The sequence below is a fragment of the Colletes gigas genome, unplaced genomic scaffold, assembly GCF_013123115.1.
Source record: "Colletes gigas isolate AHSC1104 unplaced genomic scaffold, ASM1312311v1 Colletes_gigas_Sc00006, whole genome shotgun sequence".
In the NCBI taxonomy this organism is placed as follows: domain Eukaryota; kingdom Metazoa; phylum Arthropoda; class Insecta; order Hymenoptera; family Colletidae; genus Colletes; species Colletes gigas.
The window spans coordinates 4,718,289-4,742,180 of record NW_025106635.1 but is presented as its reverse complement, the minus strand read 5'-3'; the positions used below and the strand labels follow the sequence as shown (position 1 = coordinate 4,742,180).

At 46.7% G+C, this 23,892-nt stretch overlaps 1 protein-coding gene across 4 annotated transcripts; it reads right to left on the bottom strand.

Annotated features, from left to right (window-relative positions):
* Nucleotides 1-14: 14 nt before the first annotated feature.
* Nucleotides 15-23,618, bottom strand: LOC122395996 (transcriptional regulator ovo). Of its 4 annotated transcripts, none has more exons than XM_043394039.1 (10): nt 22,873-23,618; nt 7,516-7,937; nt 6,694-7,177; nt 5,784-6,333; nt 5,226-5,512; nt 4,834-5,057; nt 4,151-4,288; nt 3,261-3,560; nt 2,952-3,110; nt 15-2,597 (listed from the first exon to the last, which is right to left on the bottom strand). In XM_043394039.1, the coding sequence occupies exons 1-10, from the start codon at nt 23,027-23,029 to the stop codon at nt 2,472-2,474; spliced, it is 2,847 nt and encodes a 948-aa protein (XP_043249974.1). In that variant the 5' UTR covers nt 23,030-23,618; the 3' UTR covers nt 15-2,471. The 4 variants fall into 4 exon arrangements, with proteins under 4 accessions (XP_043249974.1, XP_043249976.1, XP_043249977.1 ...); XM_043394041.1 differs by having other exon boundaries at nt 4,855-5,057; XM_043394042.1 differs by having other exon boundaries at nt 4,909-5,057.
* Nucleotides 23,619-23,892: the final 274 nt, after the last annotated feature.

Genomic DNA, 23,892 nt, shown 5'->3' with positions numbered 1-23,892 from the left:
GACATAATCGCGGATCGATTCTCTGTTTTATCTCGGTGCAACCCGGCTAACATTCGCTATGTACAATAATTCACCCAATGCTCGCCGAGACGAAACGTTCTTCGTACTATGCAAAACACTAACGATTCTATGCCTAACTACGTGAATACTATTTACATTCAGCGTTATTCGAAAAAGATGCACCCCGCTGCTCCAAAGTATACATTTCGAGACGTTTCCATTCAGCGTTCTCTTTCTCGTTCCCCGCCATTGTTTATTCGGACTTAAACGTTACTAAGTTCCAAGCGATCCCTAAACTTTACGCGAGTCCAAAGACTACCACGAGATTTCATTCTACGAACAGCAGACATCCTAAAGAGTTCCAAGAGTTCGTAGATCCAACCCCTCTTCTCGCGTTACGGACTAAAAATTTTTTAACAGAAACGAAAGATGCGCTATCCCCGTGCACTTTACGTTTACGTAGCACCCGATTCGCCCCTACATATGTATACATACCCGTTTCGCGGACTGTAATTCCGCTAATTATCGCTACTCATATAACCGGGTTTACCGCAAGCCCTCGAACACCCGACGAAGACGCGACTGCTTCTTTACGCAGTCTATTTAATCACGAACCGATTTCCTATGTGCCGCCCACCCCACGCCCCGTACTAAAAATATGTCCTACCACCGTAGAATTGCACGAAACCCCATTGTGTCTGTGTGTACATTGGTGCACGGCTCTTTGTCTGTCGGCGCGAAGACAACAACGCCCCGCTTCTTGCAAAATAGGGGGATACTTGCAACTACCCTCTCTGCATGAAAGATCGATCTCGCGGTGCAAGAAGAGGGGCGTCACTGTGTTCGCTTTAGACGAGTGATCGAATGATTCTATCAGAATCCAGGAAGTTCTAATAGCAAAAATTGTGACTGTTATCGGGACATGTTCACTTACAATTGACAAACATACGCTACCTCTCGAAAGTCTGAGCATTGACGACAGAATGCTAGTCTAGAATATTCAAACTTGACTAAATTAATATAGTTGATGGAATCGAGGGAATTTTAATCCTAAATAGAAGTTATCGAATATTGAGAAGAAGATGGAAATATTAAAACTGTATGTCCAAGTTTGATGAAAGATACATCCACCTGTATAGAGTGTTTCATTTAAGAAAATACCCTGGAGGGTCAAGATTTGCTGTTCAATACCTGCAAGTTTGAAAATATTAAATAATCAACATTTTCATCCTCATCGACAGATCCCAAACTTCCGAGGGATATCGCGGGTAACGATATTTCCCCGACACACAGGAAGGCGCCGTGTATATGTGTTTGCGTGTGTGTGGCGTGTAATCTCTCGCTCCACCATGTCGGTGCGTACCCCATGAAAGAACCAACGTGTGCAAGAAGCGAAATCTCGTGCGCGAAGGAGCGAGTAAAATCGTGTCTTATCATATCACAGATTTCCCAAGGTGCGTACCGATAGGCGTTCTATTAATTAAACGAAAAAAAATAAAAAAAAGATATGAATCCTTTTCGCAACGCGTATCCCCGAACGCGTCAGTCAACGAGGAACGCAAACGATTCGGACAAAAAGAAACGTACAAACGATCCGGCTGGACGCGAGACGCGTTTCTACCGATGGCGCGTCGTCGCCATCCAGCGGGAATGATACGCGAAACGCTCTACGTCGCCTAAACCTGGACGTTCCTCCGCCCTACGAGTCGGAAAGCAACGTAACTTGCCGTGCATATCGCTTGAAAACAAACATCGTTCGAAGAAATCTGCGCCCCCGATCTCAGCATACAAGATGGCGGCGCGATCGTCATTCCTGAAACGTTCGATCCGAGTCCTCGGGCGTAGTCTTCGCGACTCACGAGAAAACCACGCAACATTTTCTCGACCAGGACTGTACATCGTATTTGGGCTCAAAATTTCTCGAGAGAATCGTGTTTATAACATAAAAATAAGCGACACATTGAACCTTGAAAATTAACAACCTTATGGGGGACACGATCGTCTCGCTGAATTCTGAGCACCTTGGTGTGTCTCTGGGTTCAAAGTTCGAGGCCTCGAATGTTGCGCGGTTGCCTCGTTGAAAAGATTCGTTTCGCAGATAACCTAGATAGCATAGTTTTCTGTACATATGCACGTAAATATACACACATATATATATATATACCTACAATCGGAAAGAAACACCGCGTAAAACGAGTGTCGCGTTAGGTTTCAGGATCGTGGCTGTCACGAGTTCGATTTCTCGGTTGAATCCGATCGTCATCGGCCCACGATGCCGTTTCCGTGTGTCACCGCTAAAGGGCAGCCACCTGCAGGTACTTTTCGCGCGACGCGTTTGCTCCGGGGGGGATGTGTGTTCCCGTTTTCGATGGCGTGTGCTTCCAGGAGTCACCGTGGAGTCACCAGCAGCCTCCGTTCCCGTCTTCCGGCTTCTGTTCCTCTTCCGTGGCGTCCCCGCGGCCCCCCGTCGGTCAGAAGCTGGAAGCTCGGCCCAAACGCAACAACGTCGTGGCTCGTTGATGGGGCGCCTCGTGGCTTTTCGACGCAGACTTTACGCAGCTGTCTGTATTCCGCGAGTCCCGTTGCAACAGGCCACCCTGAAGAGTTACATGACCAAGAACAATTTCGCGTTCTTGACATCCGCTATTCTGTCGTTCAACTATCCCGGACACACTGCTCCACGTCCTACTCTACACGTGTCCCTTTCTATATACTTTCTCGGGCCTAGTCCTCGTAGGAAACTATCTTATACTGTCTTGTTTCACGGTTTTCGTGTTCCTTCGGATCGCAACCCGTTTATCTAATCCCTCCCCCCCTTCCTAACTCCCCGGTTAACGCTCGCGAAGGAACGAAGGGTAGACTTTTTTTAACTTTTTTCATAACTTTCGACGCACGACGTGCGTCTTATAACTGTCGGTACCCGTTACTCTAAACGGAGTTTACGTGCGCACCTGGAGCAACATGTTGGCGAAATTGCTGTTGGTGAACTTGAAGTGTCGCTTGTCGTAGAACTTCAGCAACGCCGGGCTGTACGGGTGCTTGTCTTTCAGGTGCAGGTAATGTACCTCTGGCTCCTGCGTCGTGTGACCGCACTCCTCGCACACGTAAACCTTGACAAAACGAGAATGAACGAAAAAGGTTAATTGCCATCTTTTAAAAGATCCACAAAAGAGGACTTGAAATAACGTAGGTGTCTTTGAAAGAATATTTGTTCCGAGCGATTCTTGCGCAAGATGGCGATGCATTATTCTGATTCTCACCTTTGTGCGTCGTTCCTTGTATGCATATTGGTGCTGAACGCCGTGGACTTTAAGGCAATGGCTCTCGAGGGAACATCTCTGGGTGAAGCTCTTCTCGCAGAGGTTGCACTTGTAGGGTCGAACGCCCGTGTGCGTCCTGGTGTGCCTCTTCAAGTCGAACGTGTCGTTGAAGCCCTTGCCGCAGAACGTGCACAGATAGCGTTTCACGTCGCTATGGCATTTCATGTGGCGGTTTAGGAGCCGCTGCAGGTTGAAGTTTTTGCTGCACACGCGGCAGGTGAAGCGATTCGGGTCGTCGTCCTGAAAAATCCGCGAACCTTCGCTGTATTTCGTTGAACACTTTGCCCCTCCAATCTTTGGAGTGTGTTCTATTGCAATAGTTCAGTTTGCAATGTTTCTCAATATTTTAGAAAAGATAATAGGAGAGTAAAAGTGCTTAATATGGACTATGGTCTTGATATGGTTACTCCTAGTACCTTGTAAAGTAAAAACTAAAATTGGTGGACTAACTCAAGCACACTTTCTCACGAAATAGATAGTAAATACTCCAAGCAAACATATCTATCTTTAAACTCTTTTCTTACATATTTTACATCCAAATTCTTTGTTAAGGGTAAAAGTATATTGTCAGGAGAGTGTTTAAGAATAATAAGCGTTCTTGGTGCAAGGAAGCTTCGAGTGGACGGGTCGACCGACGGATAATGTCAATCCAGCCCCACCCTATGCACAGAAGTATACAACTGGCATACTAATTGCACGTTCTTTAATCGTAAATTCTGATCTAGGTCTGTGGAGCTCTAAATGTAGAACTGTTGGCTAGCGATCGCGCCTCGGGTTAATAAAGTGCGCGATATATTGAGCGAGGAAAGGCGTTGCAGAATGACGTTTACCTTGCCAGGCGGAGGTCGGGCTGCCCTCTCTTCCTCGCGAGTGGCCGCCGCCTGTCTCTGACCCTCGATCGCCAAGGGATTTTTAATCCCATGGCCGCCGTTAACGAACTCGAGCTGACAATCGCCTGGCAGTCCCAACTGTAGAGGGAAGACGGTCGATTTAACAAATATTTTTTCGGCCGTGCTTACTGTGCAATCGGTGGTACTGGATGAAGCACTCAATTTGATTGGCATTGCATAAAGGCGTGATTACGGTCGCGTGTGTGAATTTCGATTCGCTCGGAATATGCTCGTGTTCCTTTAAAAACTGACGCCGAGAACAAGATGACGCGATGTTTAAACGTCTATGTGGCAATGTTACCGATTTAAAAACGTCTCGAACAATATATGGAGGGGCTATAAACTAAAAAACACTCTCTGAACATTTCTCGATTCCTTCAGAATACCGAATAATTCGAATCTGAAGATATAAATAGAATTGTTGGAATTTATTTAATGTGCCTAGAAATTTTAATCTATTGGTTTCTTTTCGAGTTTTGTATTAAGAATAAGTTATGTATGCTTGTAAAAGTAGGTTTGCGAGATGGAAACGTCGAGTAACAGTGCCATATAGATATGGATGGTCATGTGCAACCACGAGAACGAAAAGTATGCCTTTGCCTGGATCAATTTCGGGTGCTTACCCTTTGCTGTAGTACACCGACCCGTTGCGTCAGTGGTGGCTCTCCGACCGGTCCGGTAGCTTGCACGTTATTTACCGATGCGGCTGCAGCTGATGGGCTGGGCGCGTGTTCCATCAGCGCGCAAGATGGCGACGTGCTGGTCGAAGCTGCGTCCAACGAACAGCTCGCTGCACCAGGACTCGGCAGACTTCCGCCCACGCTGCTACCAGAGTCCAGTTCCAGACCTACGAGTCGACATCGACGAACGTTCAGATAGACACACAGATATATCCATTGAGCGTAATGTAACCTAATCTCAGTGAGTGACCATTACGATAAAAAGAACCTTCCAGTTCTATGAAACAGCCTATATAAGGTATTATAGCTAAGAGATGCTAGCAGAAACAACTAACCACTGCCAGTGAAGCTCAATCCTGGACTCAACAGGCCCTGGTGTTGTTGATGATGAGGCGAAGCAGCAGCAGTCTGTTGTTGCTGTTGCTGTTGGTGTTGCTGCAGCTGGACCTGTATCTGTAGCTGCTGCAGCTGTGGTTCCGACTGGTGCTGGTGGTTTTGGTTCATGTGCAACGCGAGCTCCGGGCGTTCCTTGGAAACCGACTGATGGTAGCTCGATTCGCCCGTCGTGTACGTCAGGCCCAGCTTCGAGGCGTTGAAGTGCTGAGGAGCCGCCGTGTAATGCCTGAACAGAGACATTTTACATTCTCAACGCTACTGTGGTATTTTCCAAGACTTTCAAGAGCTCTGAGCTTCGAATCCTCCTAATTTCAAAGTCTCCAAGCCATTCCACAGCTAGCAAGCGACCCAAAGTCACATTCTGGTGGGATCAATCCCCATTAGGATTGCTTGCCAGCGTGGAACAGGCTTGGATCAAAGATATCCGACAACCACCTCGCGTATCGCGTGTGAAAATCGCGAAAATGGTGATCGCGGAGAACGGATCTCTCTCTCACCTCGACGTGTCGAAGCCTCTGGTCAAGGCCATGCTGTGCTCCGGGAAAGGATCGACGCTGGGCTCCACGGGAGTGGTCATCTGGCCACCGTCTCTGCCGATACCGCTGCCAGCGGAGGCTGTCGAGTGCAACGACTCTTCCAAGAGGTCGTTGCCGCCATCCTCGGCCGGTAGCCTCGGCAGAAACAGATCCGCCGCGTCGCTCAGGCTCTCCAGCAACGCCGTGTGATCCGATGGCGAGCTGAAGGTCAGCGTGGCCGTGAACTGAAGGGGATCGACCACCGCCCCCGTGACCATGTCCACCATCATCCCTGTGTCCGTCATGTCGTAGGCTCCGTACTGTCCCGACAGCAGGTCGTTCGGTTGAATCTTGTAGGGGCACAGATCCTCCTCCTCCTTCAGAGTCAGTCCGTAGGACGCGCAGACGTTCTGAAGGAGGGAGTACTGTTTGCCCTCCTGGGCGTTGTACTGAGAGTGCTGGGAGTTGACGTCCTGCTGCCCTGTGTCGCACTCCATGCCCACCGTCGGCGATGGCGTCAGGTAACCGTTCCCTGAAACGATCGTTTGCGTCGTTGGCGCTGGGGTCTCGATGTTAAATTAGGGTTAGCGATTAACTGGAGGGTAAGTAGGCATTGGGGAGGAATTAAGAAGGGTCCTAATCCGAGCCAGGTCAAGTGTCGGCGGCTGTGACTGTGCTTGGAGGCCCATGGGTCCTTCGTTTAACCCTTTATTGCGGTGGTAGGTAGCCTTTTTGAGGTCTTGAACGAGAAGGTTTTAGGCACTTTTAGGTCTACGGAGTTAACAGAGTTCTGGGTCCATGCGATTATGGCTAGATAGAGTCGAGGAATTGTACTTTCAGAAGAATTAGGGGTTGAGTCAAGTTATCGCGATTGATAAAGCATCGATCCTACCTTGAGTGCTGTTGTACTGGTTGGCGAAATTGGCGAGATTGTTCCCGCCTTTGAGAGACTCATAGAAAGGCGGCAGGGAGCCGGTGGGTGGGGAACTGGGTCCATAGTTTCCACGACCACCGTTCCCACCGGGATTCATTCCTCCGCCGCCGGCTCCACCGCCCACAGCGCCTCCGCCCCCGCTGCCTCCCGTGACCGCGCCACCCCCGCCGCAATAACCTCCGCTCCCGCCAGAATTCGATGACGACGAACCGCCGCCGGAGCTGTTGGAACCGCCGCCGGAACTGGAGCCGCCGTTTCCGCCGGAATTCGAGGATCTTCCGTGACCCGCCGCCGCGTGCACGACCTGGGGGCCGGACAGTCTCATGGCCAACAACGGCCTCGCGATGGAATTGCCTATTGTGCGCGACACTTTTGCGCCCTCGCGGCCCCGTTCCTCGTCCTCCTCCTTTCTCTTCGGCACTGCGTAATCGATGGGCTGTTCCTGCACAGATAACGACCAATGTCAGCCTCGTTCACCGTCCCTCCCGCCCCCCGGTCAGGGATCCTTCGACCGTTATTATAAATTAACGCGTTCCGATCCATATTCATGAAACGCACGGGATGGAAAGGTCCAGCTACCGGTTGGCTACCCAAGGACAAGCTTAATGGAGTCACTCGAGAATTCTCTTGCGAGAAAAAGGATGATCTGTACCTCTGAGCAATGATCTGAGACCTGGGACTCGAATAAACTACTTTTTGTTTAATGTTTGCTCTGTCTTTGGTCCTCTCTAATATGGAAGGGTTCAAGTATTGAGACTGTGGAGCATAAAAGAGTCATACCTGTTCCGGTTCCTGAGTTTGTGGCGGGACCTCCAGCTTGTCCTCCCTCCTGGACGTCGATTGGCTCTGCGGAGGAACCCTCTGAATGACCGAAACCCTGGTAGGCGGCTCGACACGCGGCGTCTTTGGAGGGGTGGTCGGTCTCGGTAGCACCAGCTTCTCCGATTTCGCGAGAAACTGAGAAGCATCGCTGGAGGAGGGCGCGATCGGCGGGCTGCTGTACTCCTTGCGTTCCGCCCGGGTCAACACGTGACCCCTGCTTCCATAGGGGACGTCCCCGCCGAGGATGCTCGAGATGAATCGTCGAGGGGGTGCGCTGGTTGGGGTGCCAGACTGCCACTGGGGCGGCGGAGAGGACGCTGGACTTGTGCTGCGAAGCGACTCGGGCGTAGTCGCGCGATCGTCCTCCGTTTTCTCGCGATCTGTGGATCAGACCAAATTTCTTGATAGGATAGATCGTTTATTTGATCAGTATTTAACGTGGTCATTTCTTATAAAAAAATGGAAAGTTTCACAAAGATAGGATTGCAAAGTAACCTATGAGACTGTTTGCTACTGAAAACTGCCTATGATTCCATGCTCGCGGAATTGTTTTTCGATCGTATTGAGATTCGCAAATTTCGTTTGTGAGGAAATTTCAATGGACTGGTCTGGAATACGTAACGCGCGAACGGTTATAATATGGGCTCCGTGGCGCGACTCGTGGCTGAATTTACGAGCAACCTTGAGGGGGTTCCTGGGTACCGTATGCTACTCTCTTTCCGCGCGTCCTTCGCGCGCCGCCTCGTAATTCGTCCTCCGCTCGGCGACGTTGTCTCGAAACCGCCATTAAAACCCGCTCGAAAAACCGCTGCTCCCGTAGGTGGCGAAGGGCACGCGATTCTCTCGGTTTGCAACCTTCCACGGGCGTCTCGATCATTGTGTTTCTCAACCCGTTTCGAAAACGCGATAAATCTTCTTAAACGCTGCCTTAATGGCCCCCGCGATCTTGTTTTTATTAATCCAATACCTCCACCGATCTTATTGTTCCCATAAAACCGGAGCGTTACGCTCCAATGTATCTGGTTTCAATTTGTGGCCACTATTTTACACTGATAAATCAATATTGTATCAAATTTCTTCGTGCAAGTGTTTACTTTCGACTAAGTTACCATTTCTCCCTCGTAACTGCGTTTACTTTCGAGATCGTGGATGTTGCAAAATTAATCAGCAAAGTCTTCATAGAATGTCTGTCTATTACCAGGTGTTTCTACTTGCACGATTATGAGCTATTACTAATAATAAGTTCCAACCAGCCAATGTGGAAAAAGTTAAGATTTGAGGAATAGCGTAGCGATAAACTTGGAAACTTTGTGTTCGTATCGCAGCGATTCTCAGCCCGCCCACCTGTAGGTGGAATAAAATGTTGCTCGCTTAAAATCTCGAGTCCCATCGCATCGAGCGGCCATTTTCTCCCATTGTCGGGACTCCCCAGTCGCGTTCTCTTGACTTTGACATCGACTGCGCGTTTCGCGAATGGAGCACGAGGACACCGTGTCGGCCGACGAAGCCGTTCGAGCGGAAACCAGGAAACCGGCCGCGAGGACACGATGTTTTTGCGAGCACGTGCGCCCTGTGTGTGTGTGTGCGTGAGGCTGGCCAACCACGAGGAAAACCTTTTCTGCTACTCGCTTTCAGCCACCATTTCGAGGAGTCCAACTAAATCGAATTGGCCTTTCAACAATCCTTCTAACTCTCTGCTTAGGATGACTGGAGTCATCGAACCTTCCATAGTGATTGGATTGTTGACAATACACCAAATGTGCTTATTTATGAAACGAAGATATTAACTACAATATTCTACAAAGTTTTCGTGCATTTCCATTAATAACAGAAACTTAAAAACATTTGGACAAAAAGAAATAAATATATCTTTTAGCGTTTTTACACTTTTAACGATGGGAGTTTTACGTCTCATTGTGGCGAATAATCGAAGAGAACGTTTAACCCCGACGTCCTCGTCCGTTTCGCATAATGGCGATCGCGAGAGCCTCGTCCCTGAAGCGAAACAAGTTTCTAGGATTAGATTAGGCCCACGAGTTTAGAGAACGCTTCTAACGACGATTCTTTACGCAAGCGATTACGTCACAGAACGGAGTCGAAGGTAACGACGGGAGGAACCAAAATGGCGGTTCGGTTTCGCGGTTGAGCAACCTTCGGGGCAGAAAGAATCGACCGGTACGTGAGATTCTTCGACCGAATCCCTCGAACAGGTCCGGGGCCAAGCTATAAATACCGACCAGAGCTTCGTGACCGGCGTACCGATCTCCATCTTCGTCCCTCCACCCCTTCTTTCCATAACTTCTTCCCTTGTCAAGGGAGCTGTGTCTCAGTTTCTCGATTTACTTCCCTTTTTCTCTTTTTCTCTCGTTCCCTTGTGCACTCTGAACTCTCCCATTTAGGTCTTTTTATATTTTCTATACGTCAAAATATTCACTAACATCAAGGAATACAAATTTTTCTAGCTTCTGTCATCGACTGGTTATTAGTTAATCTCCTTAATATTATTATTTTAGTATATCACACTTTGTAGTTTGACTAAACGATCTTGGAGGGCTCCGGAGTGTGCAATAAATGTATTTCCTAAGTCTCGGTCTCTCGCGGGGCCCTGTTCCTCTGACAGGACAGAGAAGAAGAAGAAGAAGAAGAAGAAGAAAGGGAGGCCGTGGCAGAGAAAAAGAAGTAAGAACCGGTACTTCGAGTCCAGCGGGAGGAACGGGCTCCCCGTCGAGACTCGCAGCCGGGTATTCAAGTCTTCGTGTTGCGGGTTTTCGAGCAATTTAGTCGGTACGGGTCGTCCCGTGTCGCGTTATCGGAAGATGGAGATCGAAAGACACCTCGAGATCCACGGGGAACCGTCAGAGATTTCAGAGAACGCGAAAGATCGCACAGTTATCTCTCAGCTTCGACTAGAAACTCTCAACCATGGTCCTCTGAGTCTTAAAAATCCTTGGGTACCAGGAACATTAATATTAAGAAATTTTATGGGCCCATAGAAACACGATCTTAAATAAATTTGATGTTATTGGGACGGAGATTAGGTATTTTCGTTTGTTTTATTTTGACGTTCGACGCGATGGGAATATTATTTTGTTTTGCTCGTCGTAGAGAGGATAATGGTTGCGCACCACTGCTCTAGCGCGTCGTGTAGAGGGTTCCACTTTAAACAAGGCCCCGCGAACTGGATCGTTGCAAAGATATGGCCCAAGGCGAGCCACAACGTCCACCCCAACGGGGCTCAACGCTCAAAAGTAACGGGTCAAAGTGTCGACGACGGCCATGACGTCCTGTTTCCTGGCAAACAAAGTTTATCGGTCGAACTGTCGATCTCCAGACATTTGCAAACACGAGATATCTATTTTTCAACCAATTTGCGGAACAGCAAAACGATGTTAACCCTTCTTATTTGCATCGAAATTGCAACGCATTTAAATTATACCGAGATCTCTTTGCGCGTCGAGCGTAAAAGTAAACGGTTTGTCGCGGAATGAGTCACGCCCAGTACACCGAAACGCTGATTGTTTCGATGTTAAGAGACACTGACGTGTCCGGACAAAACGCGAATCGGCTTGGCTGCTTCTTCCCCGGAGAACAACGAGATTCGTGACCGATAAAATAAATCGAACCGTTCGGAGAAAGGCTTTAGAACAATGCGAATTGGTCACGACCACGATCGTACGCGTTCTGGTCGATGGTACAGGTGCAACGAGTTCGTTTCCGTCGCAAAAATCTCTCTGGCCGTCCCCGATGGACATTACAGGCCGAGAGATCGGCGCTCATTGTTTGGCCTGGCCTCGCGATAAACGGATAAACGATAAACAGTGGCGTGAAATCGGCTCTGCGGGTAGCCGAAAGGAAAGGAAAGGAAAAACTCGGGGGGAAAAAAGGATCCTAGGGAGTGGTCGACGCTTGGAAGTAGGTCGACTAAGGCTGAGGCGTTTCGTTTGATCGAGCAGACACCTAACCGCGAACCCAACGTAAGGCCAATGGCTTCTCTCTGGTACTTCCGTCGTGATCCCTTCTGCCAGCGTCGAAATCTCCGAGATCAATCCATGTTTCGCAACTTCAAAGCAAGTATAAACATCGAAGTTACAGAAGAAAGCAATGGAGGGACGTAGAAGATCGTCATTATGTTATTCTTATTATTCTGGCTAATTATATTATTGTTATTGTATTTAAAGAATATTATTTTATCTCACGTTTATACTTGAACTACCAATAATTAGAAATTAAAACGATAGATACGAGAAGAAATATATAATGCAATGGAAATAAGTGTTTATTCGTTCTCTTATAGAAAACTATAGTGAATTTACAAGAATTCATTTTGACTGTTTTGGTAGTTCTAATGTAATTTGGTGTAACAATATCGAATAAAGAAAATGTACCAATTTTAATAAATATTCTGAGTAAGAATACGATATTGTAGTAATAATTTTAATGGAAACAGACGTGTTTCGAGCATGATAAGGGGGTTAGTATAGTGTACGGAGTCGCGAAGGATACCGTACGGGGGTGAATGAACTTTTTGTGCCCCGGGTGTACGCGACGAGCGTTTAGGATGGAGATTCGAACGACTGTTCGGGATGTGAGACAGGTTTCGAGTTTGAATGAATTCGAGGAACGTGCATGAAGCTTTGGGTGTGAAAAGATACGTGACACGAGCGTGTGGTGTCCGTGTGGGTGAAGTGCGGTCATAGTCAGTCTATAATCGAACATATTGAGCCTTGAGTCTATCGAAAAATAATGTTTTACTATTATAAAATTCTGAATATAATTTTGACTCGTTTGCTTGGAAGATCTCTTGTCATTTGCTATACAAATAATTAATTGAGAATCAGTGTTGCAACTCGTTAAGTATTCCACTGCTACTGTTATTACGATATTTTTATAATACGCTTGTTAAGCAATTAAGTAGTTCATCTTCTGTTCGAAGGAAGTTGTCTTGCCAGGATTTATTTTATGAATCATTTACAAATCGACGAGAGGATGTCCAAGGTTCGCGACAATCGTTGAACTCGTTCCTAGAAACTATTTCTACGCAGTCGTCTCGTAATTGCGAGGATGACGCTGGAACCTGTTAACTCGTACCCCTAATAGCCTTCAATCAGGACTCTTCCTGTGAAAGGATGCAGCGACAGGTTCGTCCGCAGCAACCTGCGCTCAGCAACCCCTTTATTATGCTTCGTAATATAAAAGGGGCGCGTCGAGGGTCGCTACGCGACACGAAACAAGTGATCTCACCTTGCAAAACAGCTTGCTTTCACTGCAACCTGACAACTTCATAGGTTTTATTTGAAATTATGAATATTGTGGAGTTTGCAATGTTTAAGACTGATTAAGTTATATTTGTGGTTCTCCAAGAGCTTCCATCTGTGCTCCACCTTTTTATACAACTTATGCAGATTCCCATAACTGATCTTTAGTTAGATGACGCGTTATCGCCACGTCGAAGCGGCGATTTTCAATTTGTAAGTTGAACGAGTACGATCGACACGCCTGACAGGCAAAATCGTATATGTCGCGGCTTGAAATGCAAAATAGACTGCAAAGTTATACCCGATACGGTAGAATGCGATACACAACTGCGGCCAATAAGGTGTGACAGCCCAGAAGAATGCGCACCGCGAATAACAAGATTGACGCTACCGTCTTGCATCAAACCACTGACAACGAGACTCTTGTCTTTTGCCTTTCGTGTTTAAATCGAAAAAAACACCTGACGTATTTCACTCTGTGCAAACAGTTTGGTATTTATAATCCTGAGAAACGAGTCCCAGAATCACGCGTCGTCCTCAAACTTCGTGAAACTTCTTCTGTTCAATACGATACAAATTTCTTTCTGGCAAATTTAAAAAAGTTCAAATGGAGGGCTAACAGGGAATTAAAAAACCCTATCTTTGAAAATTATAAATACGATTGTGCGCTCGATGAATTCTAGTGCTGAATGTCTCCCGGAGTCTGAATGGATAACGAAAGCAACCCCGTTTGAAATAATCTGAAACAAAGGAGCTTGCAACATTATCGACGACCTATCTGGCGTCGGGAACCGATAAAAATATGTATGGATTGAGCAACCGGCTCCAGCGCGAGAATAAAATACGACCACTTATACATATTATATCGGATCCATTTGAATTGTATGAGTCTCTGCAACCTTACAGGTTGTTTGCTCTCGAAGTTGTCACACGTGACTCCGTTGACTTTCTCGACGACTCTACGACACGAACGCGAGGTTACATTGGCGTACACTTGCAAACACCCTTTAAAAATAACAGGAATTGCACTTTGTTTCAACGCCATATTCGATTTCCTTCCCCCAAATTTTAATAATTAATGAGGAGGAACTCTCGAATTTTTTTTTAGAGCCTCCCCGTTTTAACTCTTCTACCACTGTTTGGTGTTGAATAAAACTAGAAAATGGTGTCTAAAATACTCTTGAAACAGAATTCTGTGTGTCCTCGTGACACGGTAGCAGGGCGTTAATTGGCCCGAGGGCCAAGATGAGTTTGGTCGTGGTTTGTCTACAGTGTGTACGCGTGTGTGTGGATCTGCGTAGCGTTTGCGTAGCGGTACCGTGCGTGGGTCGAAGCATCGCGAACAGCAAGGTGACACCGTATACGCAGCCACTCGGTTACCTTACGTAACGGAGGCGCGCATAGTCATCCTCTCTCTCTCTCTCTCCTCTCGTCAGCCATTAATTCTTCCTCGTCCGACTCGTGTCTGCTCCCTCTAACGCGCGGAGAACACCTTTCTAGCGTCGCGGAACGGAAGATAGAGCCACGCATCCGATCTTTCCACGACTGACCTTGCCACTCGGTGAAAAGTGGCCAACGGAGGACCAATGGTAGATCACGTTCTTTCGAGCTGACCGTCAAGAAGTTGCGAGAACTCGAGTGCTTCTTCAAACGGCGAATCATACGGGTTAGGTGATTTAAATTTTTAATTTGCTTAAGGTTGCCTCGACGCTCCGGGTTACTGGCGATCGTGATCCTGATTTCACCGTAGCGTGAATTGTATTAAATACTACAGAGTGGGGCTAAAATAACACTCGAATTAGGTTTTTTAAAACGATTTCTTCATTTCACTGTACTCCATAAATTCTCTGGAGTTTGATATTTCATAATATTTTTATTTGTTTAAATGAACGAAAGTAGTAACTCTCCAAATGGCGAAAGAACTGTCCATACCATGACGCTTCCTCCTTCGAAATTTCTAAAAATATTTTAACAATAGAACAGTTCGTGAAACGCAGTCGAATCCAAAGTTAGCCAGTTAGATATTCCGCAGTTCCTCGCTGGAAATTCATTTTCCCTGCCTACGTATCGTATATCCAGTATTCCTCATTACTATTCTAAATAATGACCACGAGTGTTTTCCAACGATCGCATAAATTAACTGAATTCAGGATAAAGCCGCTACGACTAATTTCATACATTCGTCTCTAATAATTTCTGATTCGTCACGGCGATTGAAGCACATAAATAAGTAATTTCTGTTTCGGTGACGCATAAAAGTCGCGGATGAAAAACGTACACGCCCGTGCGGCGTAACCGTGATCGCGAACGAGATGCAAAACGTCTAACGCGTTTCAAAGCTTTTTCCATTCTTCATTTGCATTAACGAGACGACGCGTGCATCGCGGCTGCACGCGAAACGTGTTTTCGAGATCTATGTACCGGAGAGCCTTGACATTCGTCGCGTGGAGGCACAGTCGGCGTTCCGACTCCCGTCTCTGGCCGATGTTTTGCGGAAAACGTGGAGGAAAAACCGGTAATTACCCGCGATACGCCACGGGATCCATCGAACGATGTTTGCTTACGAATTCAGTAGCTAATTATTCGCTGTAATTTCCCATTTTCTCTAGTTTGGGACTTCTCGAACCGAGAGACGCGAGACTTTGGAAGAAAACTCGGTTGTATAGAATTCTCGGTTAACCGAAGATCGAATATTTGCTGTTTTTTAGTCTCGATGGTTGATTCTCTGTATTAATATGGCGTTTAATGTGATTTTCGCGCGCGATTCGAACGTTTCTCTAGAAAAGGAGACACGCGAGAAGGTCTACGGCGAGTTAACGAACTTGTTTTAAATTCGACGCATTAAAGTCGAGCGTTTTCGACAGGATAATGATAACTTACGATAATAATTTCGCAACCAGACGAAGTCGTGGACGCAGGTACGTGGTGTCGTCGCGTTATAAAAGCCGACAGACCGCGACGAAGTGGACGCGCCGCGGCCTCCTAATTACAGTGCTCGTCGAGCGTAATAACACGCGGCGCGAATGCACGCTGATTCGCCTATCGTGTACCTTTTTTTCTCCCTAACGAACATGGAAACGAAACGCCCGGAGGAAAATTGTTCTACGCTACGGCTGGAGCCTATTAACGATTTCTTTCTTTTCGCGAACGCGTCCCATTCTCAATTTATTTATATCCATTTCGAATCCATGCAATTTTGTTTGGACAAAAATCCCGTTCTTATACGGTGTAAAAGTGAAAAAAAGACTGCACTCGAAACACCAAAAATTCTGAAAAAAAATCGCGTGCACGAATCTCGGCGAGCAGTCGACGGTTTGCAATTCGTTCCTGCGTTTATGAATCAGCCTTTTATCGTTCGAAGACGGTGACTTATCTATTGCAGTTTTAGATAAGTCTCGTTTACCGCTATTATTTCGTCAAATATTATTTCTCCGACTTTGGGTAATCGCGGACAGCTCGTGCTCGTTTAAAGTGGAAATGAAATACGGTTACACACTTTTTTTTACAGCTTTTACACGTACGTTAAAGCAGCGTGTCGTACATTACGTATGCCTGGAATTAATTAGCTGATATTAATTACAATAAAAAGAAATTATGTAACGCTGTATAACTCTCGTCGAGAGTTCCTTTGAGCTGTGAAAATAAAGTTTCGCGTTCGTCGTTCGAGGGCAAGTAGTTCATTGAAAAATATTATATTTTACAGTTTACTGGGATTTTCACACGAAAAATGGACAAACAAATACACGGATAAAAATTCGTTTAAAAATCGCGTGATAGAAAAGTTTGGATTTTATTCGCGCCGGTGGGAAATTTGTTGTCTAGAGGATTTTGTTGATCGTGTTGGAGGATTACAGCTACGCGTTCGCGAGGACTACGTAGCCAGTCGTCACAGCGGCAACAGTGATTTATCGTGTCGAGCAGTCGTTTTCTGCACTTGGCCCCCTTGGCTTCGAAAGAATTTCGGTCACGGCCCTCTTGCGCCATTAGCCTCCACCGCGGTAGTCGCTAGTGCGGGTTTCAGCGATTATGTGTGTGCGAGAGCACCTTCCAGCGTCGATGAACAGGTGAGTCGCGCGTGTGCGAGCCAGACGATGTAGCCACACGATTCTGACTAGCGATGGGATCGAGCAATTTGCAGGTTCGAAAACAGTTGCGTTCAAACCTTCTGCAACAGGCTTCCAAAACTCAATCTAACTCTCTAATATTTTTATACTACTTGTAAAAAATTTGGATTCTTCAAAATATCCAAATACTTGCTCGACCTGTTCATTGGGAAGTTAGAAAATAGTACAGAGACTGTTTATTTGGAGAGTTTGGGAAATGAAAATTTATTTTTTACGAGTGGAATTTGATTTGAGTGTTGGAATCGATTTGTATTTAGAAGTATAGGTATTGAACTTGTTCCCATCGCTAGTTCTACCTGCTTACGGCGCTTTCGACGTCGAGCCGAACCTGTTCTCCGAGTGGCCAAGAGGTCCAGCGTGTCGTTTCAAAGCCGTACGACGTGCCTATCGTGGCTTTCACCCCGACCACTAAACGTCCCTCGTCGACGAACGATCACCGTGTCGTGTTAGGTGCGTTTTATGGTTATGAACTGATAATCGAGTGGATCGCAAATAAAACGAAATAGAAAACTGAGTCACGAATGGTGATTTTACAATGCGATTGAATTCCACGATATTTTTCATTCGTACCACGCAATATTCACTACCCCACCTGTATCATTTCCACGACGCAATGAGAAATAGAAAATTAAATTAACGCCGAATTTCTATTCGTTCCATGAATTACACCAAGTCAAGGTCTGGTATAGTTTATCTAAGAACGAAATGAAATAATTATCGAGTGCAAAGGGTTGTTGGAACAGAGCCAAACAGGTATGGTCGCGGTCGTTCCGCGATAAAGGAACGTTTTTCGCGTAAATATCGGTCGGTTGTCGTTCCCTGTGTTGGAAAAGACCCGTACCTCCGAACCCACATGCCTACACACACGAGCACACACGCGAACGCTTACGAACTGCACGCACGATGAACAGAGCGAGCGGTGCATTGTAATTCGTCACAATGACTGCACATCCTGGTGTACTAGCCTTTGGCACAGGTGCGCGATTACCTGCGTGTCAACGACAGGCGAACGTCGCCGCGCTTCTCGTGCACGACGCGTTCGTCTAGCTGTGGGATAGCATTTGGAAAGTGACACATTTTTACCACAGACTCGACGAATATCTTCGTCGAACGCGGGAAAAAAATCAATCGACCTCAGAAAATTATATTGTGCAATTTTACGCGGATCAAATTAACAATTATCGCGTTCGTTTTGACCAGAAACGTTGACGCTGTCGATAGATTTTATTAGAACTATTCTGGAATAGAGTTTCAAGGTACTTTTCCATCGATAAATTAAATGTCATTCCCTGTTCCCGAAGCGATGAAAATTCAATAATCGCGATGCAATTACGGCGGCGAATGCGATTCAAAGAAACCGTACGTCTTCGTCCGAGCGAAACTGTTATATAGTTAAATGGTTGTTTCCGTGTCAAGCGTATACGCGTTCGTTTCCTCTTCGCGTCGAGCCCTGCGTTCCTTAGCGATGCCTGTCTCGTCGACAACTCGTCGCGTCGAATTTAACGCATTCCACGCACACGGCGACAGTGTCGATCCTCTTTTGGCGCGGCTTAAGGCTTGACAATAAGTAGAATGCGCGTGCATCGCAACGCAACTGCATAAAACGATGGTTGACGCCGCGCCGTGATTCAAGCTGCCTTTTTCCATTCAACGCTCGGCAAATGTAGCCCAAGTTTACGGGAAAAACTCCGGTGACGGCCAAAATTTTTATCCTCGCACAAACTTTGAGCAACTGTTCGATCGAATAGACATTCTACTAAAATTCTTAGATGCAGATTTTTGAGAAATACGATTAAAAAGGAAGCTTTGGGTGCTCCTCCTGTCGCCAAAGAGTTCACAAAAATGCTTGTGCAGGTCGTTGCAATAGTAACTTTACAATCGAGACGTTCGATCGTGGACGTATGCATGTTTATTTACGTAATACCGTTTCTCGTGTCGTTCGCGTCCGATTCCCCCGGTTCGATGATAAACTCTTGCGTGTTGCGACCGTTCGATAAGAGTGGCGATTCGTGGAACGCGAAAGAGGGCCCCGTTCTTCTCGGTCGCATTTCTATTTTACAACTTCGAACCGAGAGCGTCCTTCTAATCTCTCCCTCTCCATCTTTTCCCGTGCACGACGAGATTCTAATACCGGCGCGCGCGTTCGCCTTGGCCGTCGTGCAATCGCAAAGAGACATTGACGATCGCCGACTGGCGCGTGTTCCCCCGGTGCTCGTTGCGCAATTCGCGCCGAGAACCGTGCGAAACTCAAAGATTCTTATTGTAACGGCCGCGGCGTTGCGTAACGTCGCGTAACGCCTAAGTACGTGATCGAATTAAACCGTGACGATCGGTACGACCGGCGATATTTCACTCGTAATGAATGAAACTGTCGTCGAGTTTCTCCTACTTCGAAATATTACAATCTCAACTCAATGTCTCGCCGTTTGTTCCGAGTACGTCATCCAACGGATATAACCCATAATAACGATCAAGGATGGACAGAATTTTCTTCGAATTCAAATAACATTTTTTTGGAATTAACTCGAACACGAAGTAAGTTAACCCCTCGACGTACAATTTAATTCCAAATAATTTTTTAAAAGAATAGAGTTGCTTTACGAATACCTCGTGAATGTAAACATGTGTTGATTTTAATATATAAGACTCCATGACGAGTCAGACTCGTTATTGTATGGCAAGGGGTTAATTGTTATTTAACTAACGACGAGTCATCACAAAAGGCGAATGTATTGTATTTGCAAAGTTTACAATTTCTGTGGAACGTCATAGACGCGAAAAGAGTGGCGACGAGTATCTTGTGCCGGCATCGAAGTCTCCAAGACCGAGCAGGGATGCCGTTTGCCGCGCATCGAAGTCTCCAGGCCCGAGCAGGGGATGCCGTGTGTCGCGCATCGAAGTCTCCAGCGTCGCTGGATACAAAGATCTCCTTATACGCGACAGAACTGCGCGAACAAACTTCATACACGCTCTGCATAAGTAACAAACTCTTTTATAGCCGTGGGGAACACGTCAGCGTGTGCTCCAGCAGATCGTCGTTTCGATAAACCGTTGAATCTCATCTAACGGGTAGACGCAATAAATGCTCAAAGTGCATCGACTTGACGCGTATTAATATTCAATGGTTTCTTCGACTTGAGCCGGTAACGGAACGCCGATGCTGGGTAGAACGAGACCTTGGGAGAGTAGAATCGTTCCAACGAGCGCACGATCGTCGGTTTCAACTGTTCTATACAAAATCTTGCGTATTCTTTACCAAAATTACACTTTATCGAGATGGGTGTCTATCTTTTACTCGTCTCGTGATTGAATTATCTCGCTCGGACGTCACAAGTCTTCGAAATTAGCGCCTCCGCCAGAAATACCGAGACTAACGTCACACACGATCGACGAACGCAACGATCGCGCTAATTAGCGTACCGTTTATCGAGAATCTCGAATTTACGATCGCGAAAAGAAACTTTGTCGAGCGTTTCGGGTCCCTTTGACCGGTCCACGCGTCTTTTTTCGGGTTTAATCGACACGCGTGTCGCCTAATGAGGAATAACGTGGCCCGAAAAGTAAATTTGCACCTGCGGCGCGATAATCAATCGCGGGGCCATCGACTTCGTATCCTCGAAACGGCCGATCGCCCGTGCGAGACGAGAGAAAAAAGTAGGAGGAGGGGGAGCAACGAAAACGTGGAACCGGTTCCAGTCCATTTTTCTAAACCAGTTTAGGACCAGCGATTTTGGCCTGTCTACTCACTATACCGTTGCAAAGAGAACCGCGTCGAGCTATCGTCGAGCTACGCCGAGCGGAATAGCCGCCCCGGGCTGAAAACCCAATCAGCGTCCGACGAAATCACGTAACTGGAAATTGTTTTCGATTCCGTAACCCGAAAATCCACGGATTCGTGGCCCCCCTCTCCCCATTTTGTTTCCTGGAACCGTAATTCCCTTCTTCGGCGCTTGTTGCGAAATTTAAACGCGACGCCAATTTCTTTGGCGCCTTACTCGATCGATCGGTCACGCTTCAGAGGCGGGATTTATTCTCGATTAACGAATAAAAATTTTAGAATAAAAGACATTTAGTTAACAAGGGTAATTAATGTGAAACACTCGCCTAAATTTTAGGAACGATCATTGACGCTAATGACTGTGCCCGAATGGGTGGTAACCCGAACTAATCACCGTGCAGCAAAAAATTAACCCTCTCCGACCCAAATTATGTTTGCCTTCTGAAACAAATTACGCGATGGAACCATCGATAGCAGTAATGATGGGATTAAGTTGAGAGATAAATTTCAGCTGAACCCTTCGACTGTGTCCACCATGAATTTGATAATTATAAAATATAATTGTTGATCTATAAAGTTTTAGAGGATAACCGAGCAACTCCGTTCCTTTGGAATGATTTATATGTTCGAGTGCGTTACATCTGAACAAAAAGAAATTGTTTACACACAATACCGTTGTTCCCCGATGGCGGTCGCGCGAGGAGGTTTTTCAACGAGGTGCAGTGCGACGTCAGTGCAATGATTACATAATCGATTTTTAATTCCATCGTTAACCGTGATCGATCACGTTTTCGAGTTACGTTTTTTTCTGGAATAAATCGTATAAATCATCGACCGATTCGACTTCGATAACGTACCATCGATGCATCTTACGATTATATTGATTAATATTATCTTGGATCTTTCCGCTCCAATGTCAATATTCCTGGCACTGTAGATAATGTTTGTAAATTAATAAATTGATTTATAGACGATGGAATCCAATGTTTCCTATAGAAAGTAAATAATCATAGATCGAGAGAACGGTTAGATCTTAGTACAGCGATTGTAACACGTTCGACTATCACCTTTCACGAAAAATGGCAAACTTTTTCAGCGGAAACTTCATTTTAAACTTTTTAATGGGGAGATCCTAATAATACGAGTTCGAAGCCACGGGTTTCCGAAGATTTTGTAACCCCCTTTTCAGATGCTAATGCGAACGTCGAAGCAGCGCAATTTGCACGAAGCGTTGGTCAAAGTCGTTGCTACGAAGTAAATTTGCACACGGGCTCCTAAATTGCAACGGCACCTGTACCGATCGTTTCGTCTGCACCTGCGGGGCCCGGTCCCGAAATATTCTCGTGCGAGTATTCTATCTCTCGTGCGGTCAAGTGCATGAAAACTGCCACTCAAAGTCGACGAAAACTGTGAATTTTAATAAACCATCGAAACCGGCTTCGCAGTTACCGCGCCTCGTCGATGGTTATCGCGGAACACCGCGGCGGAATCGTTATAGTCTCTCATAACGCCATCTTGGGAATTCGTGTCGCCACCCCTTAATACAGCAGTCGTAAATCTCGAAGATTATTTCGAATTAAATCGATCGTTATCGAGGGGCACCGAAAGGGAACCTTTATAACTTCTCCGAACGCGTCATCTTGGAGATTCGTGTTACTAGTCTTAATTATAACAGACTTTTAATGTCTTAGACGGGTTTGGATAAACGAAGTCTATTGGAATTCTTAGATTTTATTAGGAGGGTACTGTTGGAAGATCAATTTTCCAAATTCCATTTTGGGAATGTCACTACTCTGAAATACAGCAGATTCTAATGCCTTAAAATTGAATTAAATTTAGTGTTCCTTATCAACAAGCGTCACAGAAGAATTTATATTTTAGTACAACGCCAACCTAGGACTCTATGCCGCCATTTTTACATACTTGAAATGTTTCAACAAAGAACGAAAATCTTTCTAATTTCTCATAGCACCACCCTTGGAGTTTGCATGATAAGATTTCGAATATTCAACCTGTCTACCCTACGCTAACATCGTTTCTAAATTTCCGTCTACGTTGATGGAAGTTTAGCTATGTTTGAACCATCTTAAATGATATATAACTTGTTCTGAACAGATGAGTACCGGATAAGAACGATTGATAGTCGCGGTTGACTTACATTGGTGCTTATTCACGATAAGACTGAGGGGTTCGGAGCTGCCAAGTGGGCTCTCTTTGCCGCTACAGGGTGGCGGGCTCTTTCCAAGGTGCTGTGCCTCCAGCAGCCTGAGCTGCTGCTGATGCAGCCGGTTCTTGATGAGGAAGATCTTCGGCATCTTGACGGACGTTGGCGCGCGCTAACGTTGTCACTTCACCCTATAGTTTCACGCCACCATTCCCACGGCCGGTCGGAGCCGCGTTCCTCAGAACCATCGACCGCACCAACAACCACTTCGAGTCCACCCGACGATGTACCTGTTGGCGTCGTCGTTCACTGTCAGTTTCGGCCCAAAACGAACAAAACCAACAATAAAAAAAAGAAGAACGAACAGAAACCAGACGAAAACGAAAGTAACGCGCGATTACGTAGAACGTGTCACTCTCGGAGACGAGACAGAATCCCAAGTGTCCGTGTCAAGTGTCAATGGTCCCTGCGCGAGCGTCACGCGTGCTCGCATTCCCGGTCAAAAACCACCTTCGACTCGCGAACTTTATTCCCGTTCTCCGTCGATCACTTAGCGAGCGATCGCTCTTCCCAGTCACTGTCAACAACGAAGCACGGCGTTCACGAAGTCTTGGCCTCTCTGTCCTCTCGGCCAGTCCAAGGTCTCAGTCGTCCCCCTCTCTCCTTTCTCACGGATTTACAGTTATCCGGGACGATCGACGGCTGGCCGCAGATCGAGTAAACGCACACGAAACGACCGACCTCTGGTGAACGACTGAGGCTCCGTTGGTTCCTCGCCAGGCCGGGCCCCGAGCCCCGAGCCCCGAGTCCTGACCCCCCACCACCGCTCTACCCCCACCAACTATCCACGACTGGCCCTCCTTCCCCTTCCAGGCCCATCGAGCACGCTACAGTCCATCCTGATTATTTGGTCGCGCGGGGACCGTTGCCGCCGCCGCCGCTGGAGATGGAAACCGCTCCGGGGACTGCGCATGCGCGTAACGGAGCATCGTACGTGTGCTGAAGCGTGCGAGC

Excerpts from the sequence above, each read along its gene's own strand:
- LOC122395996 (XM_043394039.1), bottom strand. The coding sequence starts at position 23,029 with ATGCCGAAGATCTTCCTCATCAAGAACCGGCTGCATCAGCAGCAGCTC. Across the intron at positions 7,178-7,515 it reads AAACTCAGGAACCGGAACAG|GAACAGCCCATCGATTACGC; the intron begins GTATGACTCTTT and ends TTATCTGTGCAG. Across the intron at positions 3,111-3,260 it reads ACAAGGAACGACGCACAAAG|GTTTACGTGTGCGAGGAGTG; the intron begins GTGAGAATCAGA and ends CGTTTTGTCAAG.